The following is an 11,162-nucleotide window of genomic DNA, read 5'->3' on the forward strand; positions in this document are numbered from 1 at the left end:
ATGTCCCTGAACCAAAGGAAATGATTTCATTGACTCCCTATTAACATACATAAAATAACCAAATGTGAGAACGGCTATCCATGTACAGTAGAATGTGAATTCATAAAAGTCAAATAACTTAATCTAATTTTATTTCTTTGTTTTACATGCTTCTAAGATCAACAGAATCACAAAACTGGAAGATAGTTTAACATATTTATGTTCATTTGCCTGCTTTAGGCAAAACTAAAATCCTCTTTTACCTCTTAATTCTCTTAACAAAACTCTAGAAAAATTCCACAAGGTCAAAGTTCCCAATGCCCGGAACAGTGCAGGACACAGAGTAGGCGCTCAATAAAAATCTGTTAAATTGAAAAACATTAAAATGTGTGATAAAAAAAAAAACAAACAAAAATGTGTGATAGCATACTAAAATTGGAGTATTTTAACTATAGGAGTGAGTTTAAAATTCCTTTCATTGCTCTCTTACAGGCTATGGTGTTAATTACAGTCAACAAATTGTCCTCATACAAGCCTCTGTTCTCAATTCTGCTCTAAGGCCACAAATCTCACCTTTAGCTCTAAGCAATTGTCACCATACATAGCAGAGAATTAGAAGAGACGCCCAGGAAAACCAAAACCAAAGCAAAGTCACGACCCACAGAGAGCTCCATTGGGTTTCCAAGGCTATAAATCTTTATAGAAGCAGACTGCCTCATCTTTCTTCTATGGAGCAACTGGTGGGTTTGAACCACCAACTTAGCAGCTGAATGCTTTAACCATTACACCACCAGAACTCCTCACTCCCAGGAAACCAAAACCAGAAAACCAAACCCACTACCATCCAGTTGATCATGACTCAGAGCGACCCCCATTGGGTTTCTGAGGTGGTAAATCTTTACGCAAGTAGATTGACTTATCTTCTGACTCCCAAGAAAAAGGGATGTAAATCTGATACCAGTGGTAGATTTAATCCCATGTGTTTTGACAATTTCCTGAGGGTTAACCTACCTGGAATATATAGACATATTCATCTTCATGTAAGAGTAATTTCTAATATTATTTAAGAATTATAGGTTTGGCTTTAAAAAAAATTACACTTCAAAGACAATATGACTAAATCAACCTCTCTCATCTATTTCAGATTCCTACCATTTTTTAAAATAAGGATAGTGATATATAAAAAAATAAGAACAAGAAAATGATATGTTTAGGTGACTCGAATAATACCATTTTTGTTCAAAATGGCTGGAGGCAGTATGCTTTGAAAACTAAACTAGGTGGGAATGAGAAGGCCTGAATTCTAGTGCTGCAGCCATCATCACTAGAGCTTAGTCAATCACGGCCCACCTGGATCCAAGCTTCCGGTCTGTAAGGGGTTTGAATTTAATAGATTAATGCCCTTTCCAATTTCTAAGATCCTGTTATCGTAAGAGGCCAAATCTGTTTTGGGGTTGCATCTAGTGGATTCAGCCCACAGTGACCCCACGTGACAAAGAACTGCCCAAAAGGGTTTTTGTTTTTTTCTATAATCTTTACGGAAGCACACCAGGTCTTTCAATCGCGGAGCCTCTGGCTTTAAAATTCCTTTCATTGCAGCTGAGGTCTTAACCACTGCGCCTCAAGGGCTCCTTGACCAAGTCTGCTCAACGTGAATTGTCGCTCCTTCTTGCTATCCTTTCTGTCTTCATTCAATAGGCATATGTTGGGCACCTTTAGTCTAGGGTCAGACACCATTAGCCCTCGTTTGACATGATATTTATTTTCATGGGGAGGAGGGAGGGAAAGAAGAAACAAAACAAACCATGTAGGAGGCAATTGATTGTAAAAGCTAGGAGTTCGGGTACCTGTGGAGGCAGTGTGTTTCTGCACAGGGCGAACGTGAAGACTTTCCTCCCAGGTTAAACGGGCTGCACCACTGAAGGGCACAGCTCTCAATACAGAAATAATTGAGTCCACTGGACATGGAAGAGTTAAATCAAATGTCTTGGTAATTCCCCTCTAACTGGACATTAAAACAAAAACAAAAGATATAAGGGGTTTAGAATGGTCGTGAAAACATTAAGACTAACCCCAAAGCACCGGGACTTACTGGAACCAAGCTGTAAATTTTTACTGGGAACACTTCTATGAGAACGCCGTTCAGGTATCTCTGCTTATGTTTGTGAACAAGAAGCAATTCGGAGAAATTAAGTCCAATCAACTGAAGTTTTGGAAGACTGATGTGATTTTAATATGTCATTCCCCACGGTACCACACATGTGAAATAAATATTATCCCCTGAGGCTGAGAAGGGAGAGAGACAGACAGAGCGAGAGAGAGAAAGAAAGAGCGAAAGAAGAAGGAGGGAAGGGAGGGAGGGAAGGAAGAAAGACAGACTGAAAACAGAGAATCCAGAAGAAAAACCTCCTGTATTGCAGCGGGAAGTCTGTATTTGGAAGCCACAGGAGATGGAGATCAAAGCCTACTTTCTCTCCAACCACAGGCATAGAACCTCCGCCGGGAGATGGGGGCCCGACAAGGATATAGCGAGCAAACACGTGTCTCCCTCCTACCCCATCAAGCCAGCTGAAGGACTGGCTCAAGGTTGCCAGCTGGAGACTGCGCCCGGCGGGACCCCGCTCCAGCGCATCGCAGCGCAAACCACCACCACCACCACCACCACCACCATCTCTCGGCAGGACCCCTGCCACGCCCGCCCAGCAGGGCCCCGCCGGCCTGGCCGCGTCCTCACCTCGCGGGGACCGCTGCAGCCCTGACGGTGACGCGCCGACATGCCCCCAGGGGTGCACTCGCCTTGTCAAGTTCCTGCGCGGTGGCCCCTTCTCCGGCCCCAGGCGCGGCCGTCTGCGCCTGCAAGGGGCGGGGTGCGGACGGGGCGGGGGCGCCGGCGGAACTGTGGCTTGGGGGCCCCGCGGGCAGCGCCGTGGAAGCGAGCGTCGCGGGGAAAATCCGAGTGCTTGGCCTGGGAAAGGCACTAGCACTTTCAGCCCCGCTGGCTCCGCGGTGGACTAGCAGCCACGCGGACGAGAGGGATTTATCACTGGGATCCGCTCTACGTGCCGCGGCTCCGCCAGGAGTAAGGGGCTCGAGGGAGGGGGGACGCCTCGCGGTTATGTAAGGCGTGGGCCAGTTCTGTCCCGAGTCAGCTTGCTCTCGAACTGCTCGACCCTACCCGGGAACAACCCTGCGCGCCCCTCACCCAGCCAAGCGGCGGGGGGCGGCGCAAGGTCAAAGAGCAAGATCTCGAGAAGGACTACCAGCACTTCCCTAGGTGTATATGATCTTGTCATCCACTGTTCCATTTCACAGCACTGGAAACATCAGCGTGTTTCAGCACCAGAGTGTTAGTTAAAATCGTACCTTCTGTGATAGACCTGGCTTCAACTCTCCTTAAGTGCTCGCGACCTTGAGCGCGTCATTTAACTGAGCCTCCTTTTCCCCACCTGTAAAATGAAGATAATATTAGTGCTCAGTTCATATGACTGATGAGAGAATGGAATGAGGTGTAGGTGGCCAGTACATAGCATGCTTTCCATAAACTTTACTACTGCTTATTCTGCTAGGGTTTACCCAACTCCAAAACTTAAAATCGGCTGCCTCTGGGTCTGAAAAAAGAAGCTGCCTGAGTTTGCCAGGGAGCACCCTACATAAAGCTAACTTTTCTGCAAAGCCTCTGAACTGATCAGGTCTGGGCCCAACTTCTTGGGGTCTACATCCTTGATACTCAAATTTGTGGTCGGTGGACCCGAATCATCTGCATTACTTGGAGTTCCTTAGAAATGTGGGATCTTAAACCTAACCCAGATTCACTAAGTCAGAATCTGCATTTTCCCAAGATCCCCAGGAAATTCGCATGTTATCAACATTTTAGAAGTACCAAACCACAACAAGTTAGAATTTTTGGAAAAATTGAGAAGGTGGCTGAGAAGTTACTGAGTGACTAGTTATAGGCAGTATATGCTGGACATGACCTTAGGGTGTCTTAAAACTGTTTCTCATTTTACCCCCTGGCTACCTGTCTCTTCCCCTCTCCTCAGTTCCCTGCTCTTTAACTATAAATCTGAATTTAAGTTCTATTTTCATTTGCAATAAACTCTGTGCTGCATCTAAGAGATGGTTAGTAAATATGTGTCTAAAACGCACATAAGAATGAACAAACATAGTCTGTAAAAGAATTCATTAGCATTGAAAATGTAGAGTCAGACATGAACTCTGAGCTCTCAGCTGTGGAGATCTTAGGTTAAAGGCTTGAATATTTCTGCATTTCAGAAAAATAACTCTGTTAGTTAAATATTATTTGGGGGGCAAATAAGCCCTATTTGCCATTTAAATAATGAAGGACAACCAGTTCTTTAAAAGTTTTGGAGAATAGAAAGAAACCTAGCAGGCTTCCTTCCCTGTGTGTTGCCACTTACAGGGACTCCAGCAAAGCCCTAAGCAAATATTTTGTTTCTTTCATTAAGTGCTGTTTTTTCAAATTCTGAGAATGTTCCGTTTTAGTTTGCCTGAGTGTATCTCTGGCACATGATTGTCATTCTAAGAAAGGTCAGTTGTTGTGAGATGATGATGATGTTGAGGCTAATGCTGATTATAAACATAAACAATTCCCAGTTTACAAAGGTCACTTCCATCTGTCTGTCCCCTCAGGGCTCCCTCCTCAAGGTCCTACTTTGGGAGTAGACAATGGATGGAACAGAGGGAACAGAGGGAGATGAAAAAAGGAAAAAAAAAAATCTCCTTTCTCTGAGGTTGGAGAGCTGGAGAAGGTCGCTGTGGGGGGATCAAGGGTTTCTCTGTGGGAGAAAGGCAAAGGTGAACCCTACAATCTGACCAGGGGGAGGAAAAAAAAAAGTATAGCTATTTTTCTAAATAACCAAAAACCAAACTCATTGCTGTCTAGTCGGATCCAACTCACAGCGACCCCTCCTTGGGTTTCCAAGGCAGTATCACTATGGAAGTAGATTGCCCAATCCTCCTTCTGAGGAGTAGCTGCTGGGTTTAAACTGCCAGCCTTTTGGTTAACAGTCAAATGCCTCAGGCACTATGCCACCAGAGCTCCTATTTTCTAAATAGTGTTCCCCAATAGAACTTTCTGCAATGATGTGTGTTCTATATTTGTGTGGTTCAATATAACTATTAAAAAATAATAATAAAATGTGGGTATTTAATTTAAATTTTAATTAATTAAAATTTTAAATAGTGTGTTGCAGTCACCAAATTTCAAGTGTGCCATAACAATATATGGCTAGTGGCTACGATATTGGACAGTGCAGAAAACGGAACATCTCCATGGTCACAGTCTGTTCTGTTGGACAGTACTGCTTAGAAAGTGAAATTTTGGTGAGGTGTAGTTGTAAGTCATTTGGCTGCTAACCAGAAGGTCATTGGTTCAAACCCACTAGCCGCTGCATGGAAGGAAGATTTACAGCCTCAGAAACCCAATGGGGGTCACTATGAGTCAGAATCAACTTAATGGCAGTGAGTTTGACTTTGGAATGTATTGGAGCTTAAATTCTAAAGCACTTGGGGTTGTGGAAACCTATGGTCCACAGTGGGAGCTTGATATAAGTTTCAGATGCCATTTGGGTTCTTTCTGACCGTTAAACCAGCATTGTGGCTATGCACAGACAAGTTCCAGGACAAACCTAGGGAGGGTAGTTTGTCTTCAGGAAGAGTATGGTTGGAAGTAGATTATGCTCTCACAAAGAACTAAGGAACTTGACTGGGTGTGTCCTTTTCTAATTTAAATTAAGGTTAGGGTCTTGATATTGTGGCTAAGACTCAGGCTGTGTGGTCATGAGTCACAGCCTATCCAGACCACTACCTAGCCAGGTAGTCAAGGCCCAGAACCAATCCTGTAACCCTTTTCTCTCTTCAGTTATGTACGTGTCCCAATCATGGTCTTTTCCCTGCTTCTGTTCCCACCTGCACCAGTGATGAATCTATCTACCACCAATCATGATTTTATGATGATTAAAATCATATATAATGAGCCACATGGACATAACTCAGCGGACTCTATTCAGCTTTCTCAGCTGAATGGTCTGAGGTCGATGGTTCCCCTCATCCAGGATGATAGTTTTGTCTTTGTCCTGTCCAAGGCTTAATAAGAGTATCTCTATTGAGTCTGTTTGAATCTGGAGTCTCTTTTCCCTAATACACTAGTCAGAACCTCATCTGTCGAAAGGCCAGTGGTGGAATAATCATTAAAACTACATCACTGAGTTGTTGTGAGAATCAAAATGAGATCATCCATAGAATGTACTTAATGCAATGCTTTGCACATAGTAAATGCTCAAAAGATCTTAGCCAGTATTAGTATTGAAAGTAACTAATCTAATAGTTATATTAGATTGAAAAAAAAAGTAGCAGTGGGTCATTGTTCTATACTTGCCTTATTAGTAAATAACCTGTCGATTTGGTCAGCCTATCTCATACCTCAACTACAGTTTATAAAGCTACCACTTAAAGCTTTTCCAGCCCATGGCGTCTTTCTTCCTCCCCATCTGTGTACTGCCTGTGCTATTCTGGCCTGGAGCACTGCGTACTTTGTCAAATCCTTACTATTCATATCCAACAAACGACAATTGTATCAACTAAAACCATATTCCTCCATGGTTCAGCAGAATTAATTTTCAGATGAGATTCTTAGAAGCATGACACCTTACGGGTACATCCATTATGGAAGGAATTGTTTGTTCCTGTTATTTGGTCAAACAAGGATGTGTGGACTCAGCAGAGAGAAATGAGAACACTGGCTCCAGGTAAGCACTATTTGGGATATCCTCGTCAGATGGAAGCTACCAGAAGGCTGGGGGTTGGGATAGAACCTTGAAGATATGGTCTGAATAGAATTGGAAAGTTTATTTTTTATGACTAATACAAATTTTGAGGATGACTATGAACACAACATAAGCAAAATGAAAATATCTTACACTGTACCTGGAAAAGGAAATAGTGGTGAGATTCTCCTTTGCACACCAAGAGACATGGATTTCTGAATAACCTTCTCAGACTCATGCTTTCTTCTGACTTCTTTAATAAGAGCGTGTCCTAAGGGTACCTTTCAGATGCGTTTTCTCCCCTGGTTCCTCTCTGTTCACATCATTATTTTTCTCCTGAGCATTTTCTAGAATCCAGGCCCTATATCTCTGTTCTCCTTTCTTAGCCCCTATCTAGATACCCCTTGGAGAAGGCATTCCTGCCTGACAATGGCTCTGAAGTCTGCATTCCAGGTCTGACCTCTCCCTGAACTCCAATTCTTTTCTCTGGATGCCCAGTGGATATTTCCACTGGAATTGTCCCGCCCCATTACTTCAAAAGTTAAAAAACCAGAAACTGAAGTTATCATTACAATCTACCCTTGCTCCCCCAAAACCCTCTGCTTTCTCCTTTCCAACACACTGCCTTGATCTCTGGTGCTAAAATTCTCTGTCATTTACTATACTTGAAGCCATAGAATCATTTTAAACCCATTTTTCTTCTTCATGGAATCATCGTAAGACCCTGAATTTGGAATCATTTTTGCCACGTCTTAGCAGTATGAAATTAGGAAAATTTTCAACCTCCGAAAGTCTTGGATTTCTCATCTATAATGTGAGATCAGTGATACCATTCAAAAATATACATTCGGTGGCTACTTATCCCAGCCTTTTATACTAATGAGGTTAGACTCTCCATTTCTGCAGAAGTGGCATTTTGGACTAGATAATTCTTTGTTGTGGGGGCTGTGTATGCATTGTAGGATGTTAGCAGCATTCCTGGTCTCTACCCATCAGATGCTACTACCAACACCCCTTACTCAGGATAATAAAAATTCTCTTTAGACACTGCCAAATGTCCCCTGGACTGGTACAAAATTTGCTCCCTACAGAGAACCACTGGGTTAGAGGAATACTACGAAGAATAATAGTGCATTCCTTATTGGGTGCTGTAAGGATACATGAGATGACGAATATGAAAGCGGCTGGCATGGCGTCAGACATATTGTTGATATGAGGTCAGCAAGTGCAGAATGGGGGTGTCCATTCATTTTCTGGGCTCTGTGAACTTGGGGTATCACCTGGAGGTCAGAGTTTAAAAACATTTTTTAGCAAAACATGCAAATCAGACTTTATTATTCTGAATTATTATCATATTATTGTTGTTGTTGTTATGTGCCGTCGAGTCAGCCCTGACTCATAGCGACCCCTCCTTGGGTTTCCGAGGCAGTATCACTACGGAAGTAGGATTGCCCAACCTTCCTTCCGAGGAGTGGCTGGTGGGTTTGAACCGCCAGCCTTCTGGTTAGCAGTCAAGTGCCTTAGCCACTATGCTACCGGAGCTCCCATCATATTATAGCAAATACAATTTTTAATTTAAGTAACAATAAAGCCAAGTTCTTATATTACATTTTCTTAATAATTTTGTTCTCTCTCCCTCCTGGCCTATTCTCACTGCTCTCCAGACCCATAATCCCTCATGCGTGGGTCACTGGAACTACTATACTTCCATGATATTAACCTCTCTCCCTGCTCTGGTGGCATAGTGCCTAAGGCATGTGACTGCTAACCAGAAGGCTGGCGGTTCAAATACACCAGCCACTCCTCGGAAGGAAGGTTGGGCAATCTACTTTTGTAGTGATACCACCTTGGAAACCCAAGGAGGGGTCTCTATGAGTTGGATCCAACTCGACGGCAGTGGGTTTTCTGCCTGTTTGTACAGCTTCCCTTCCTGGTGCCGTCACTGCCCTGGATTCTTTCTACTGGAAACTTTGGTAGTTCCTGCTTCTGGCATTTACTTCGGTGAAACAGAACTCCACTGCAGTCCTCCTCATCAGCCTTCCTATCCATTCTTCATTATCACGTTCCCCAGCACTGTCATCTTCGGTCATAGCCTCCTTCTTGTTGTTCTATGAAGTTACCATGTACATTCTTGTCCCTGTTCTTATACTCACACTCTAGCCCATGTCTGGACTGCCCTGTTCTCCCTCTCTTCTGCCTACATAGATCTGATAACATCCTCCAAGGCTCAAGTCAAATCACAACTTCTAGCTAATATTTGTAACTTCCTTTGAAAGACATAAAAAATGATAAGTAATTATGAGATAAACAAAATTAGTAAAATTTGAATATAGAGTCTAGTTGGCATATGCAGGTGTTAACCATATAATTATTTCAACATTCTCTGTGTTTGAAAAGTATCATGATAAAATTAAAATTGTTGTTGCTGTTGTTAGGTGCCCTCTAGTCAGTTCCAACTCATAGTGACACTATGTACAACAGGATGAAACACTGCCCTGTCTTGCACCATCCTCACAATCGCTTCTATATTTGAGCCCATCATTGCAGCCACTGTGTGGCTGTTGAAGGCCTTCCCCTTTTTTTTGCTGACCCTCCGCTTTACCAAGCATGATATCCTTCTCCGGGACTTATCCCTTCTGACAATGTGACCAAAGTAAGATGCAGTCTGGCCATTCTTACTTCTAAGGAGCATTCTGGCTGTACTTCCTCCAAAACAAATTTGTCCATTCTTCTTGCCATTATGTTGTTGTTGTGTGCTGTCGAGTTGGACCCGACTCATAGCAACCCCTCCTTGGGTTTCCGAGGCAGTATCACTACGGAAGTAGGATTGTCCAACCTTCCTTCCGAGGAGTGGCTTGTGGGTTTGAACCACAGCCTTCTGGTTAGCAGTCAAGTGCCTTAGGCACTACGCCACCAGAGCTCCTTCTGGCAGTTCATGGTATATTCAATATTCTTCGTCAACACCATAATTCAAAGGCATCAATTCTTCTTTGGTCTTCCTTATTCATTGTCCAACTTTCACATGCATATGGACTTCTGAAAATACATGTCCTGGGTCAGGCAGACTTTAGTCCTCAAAGTCACATCTTTGCTTTTTAACACTTTACAGAAGTATTTTGCAGCAGATTTGCCCAATGCAATATGCTGTCTGATTTCTTGACTGGTGCTTCCATGGACATTGATTCTAGATCCAAGTAAAATGAAATCCTTGACAACTTTAACCTTTTCTCCACTTATCATGATGTTGCTTATTGGTCCAGTTGTGAGGATTTTTGTTTTCTTTATGTTGATGTGTAATTCATACTGAATGCTGTAGTCATTGATCTTCATCAGTGATTCAAACTGTCTTCACTTTCAGTGAGCAAGGTTTTGTCATTTGCATATTTCTGGTTGTTGATGAGTCTCCCTCCAATCTTGATGCTGCATTCTTCTTCACATAATCCAGCTTCTGAGATTATTTGCTGAGCATACAGCTTGAATAATTACAATGATATTATATGACCCTGATGCACACCTTTCCTGATTTTAAACCACACACTATCTCCTTGTTCTGTTTCAATGGCTACTTCTTGGCCTATGTATATGTTCCTCATGAATATAATTAATTGTTCTGAAATTCCCATTCTTCAGAATATTATTCATCACCTGTTATGATCCACAGAGCTGAATTCCTTGGCATAGTCAATGAAACACAGGTAAACATCTTTCTGGTATTCTCCGCTTTTAGCCAAGATCCATCTGACATCAGCAATGATATCGCTCATTCCACATCCTCTTCTGAATTCAGCTTGAATTTCTGGCAGTTCCCTGTTGATGTATTGTGCAACCTTTTGAATTAACTTTAGCAATATTTTACTTGAGTGTAATATTAATGATATTATTCAATAATTTACACACCTGGTTGGATTGCCTTTTTTGGAATGGGCACAAATATGAATCTCTCCCAGTTGGATAGCCAGGCAGCTGTTTTCCAAATTTCTTGGCATGAGCACTTCCAGAGTTGCATGCATTTGTAGAAACATCTCAATAGGCATTCCATCAATTTCTGAAGTATTATTTTTTGTAAATACCTTCATTGCAACTTGCATTTCTTTCTTCAGTACCATTGATTCTTGATCATATGCTACCTCCTAAAATGGTTGAATGTCTTCCAATTCTTTTTGGCACAATGGCTCTGTGTTTTCCTTTGGTCTTCTTTTGATGCTTCCTGCACCATTCAATATTTTGCCCTTCAATAAATAAAATCCTTCAATATTGCAACTCAAGGCTTGAATTTTTTTCCTTGGTTCTTTCAGCTTGATAAATGCAGCACATGTCCTTCATTTTTGGTTTTCTAACTCCGGGTTTTTGCATACTTCATTTTAATAGTTTCCTTTGACTTCTCAAGCCCCCCTTTGA

At 42.4% G+C, this 11,162-nt stretch overlaps 1 protein-coding gene across 1 annotated transcript in view; it reads right to left on the minus strand.

The window, feature by feature from the left end:
- Positions 1-265: 265 nt before the first annotated feature.
- PANK1 (pantothenate kinase 1) overlaps positions 266-11,162 on the minus strand; it is a 168,366-nt gene continuing 157,469 nt past the window's right edge. The window contains exons 7-8 of the mRNA XM_042781424.1: positions 2,714-3,150; positions 266-341 (exon numbers count right to left, since the gene is read on the minus strand). Of these exons, the coding sequence (XP_042637358.1) occupies positions 266-341; positions 2,714-3,150 (513 nt within the window). The remainder of the gene's footprint in view (positions 342-2,713; positions 3,151-11,162) is intronic.

Source organism: Orycteropus afer, unplaced genomic scaffold, assembly GCF_000298275.1.
Source record: "Orycteropus afer afer isolate SDZICR_OR568_19922 unplaced genomic scaffold, OryAfe1.0 scaffold00118, whole genome shotgun sequence".
Lineage (NCBI taxonomy): Eukaryota > Metazoa > Chordata > Mammalia > Tubulidentata > Orycteropodidae > Orycteropus > Orycteropus afer.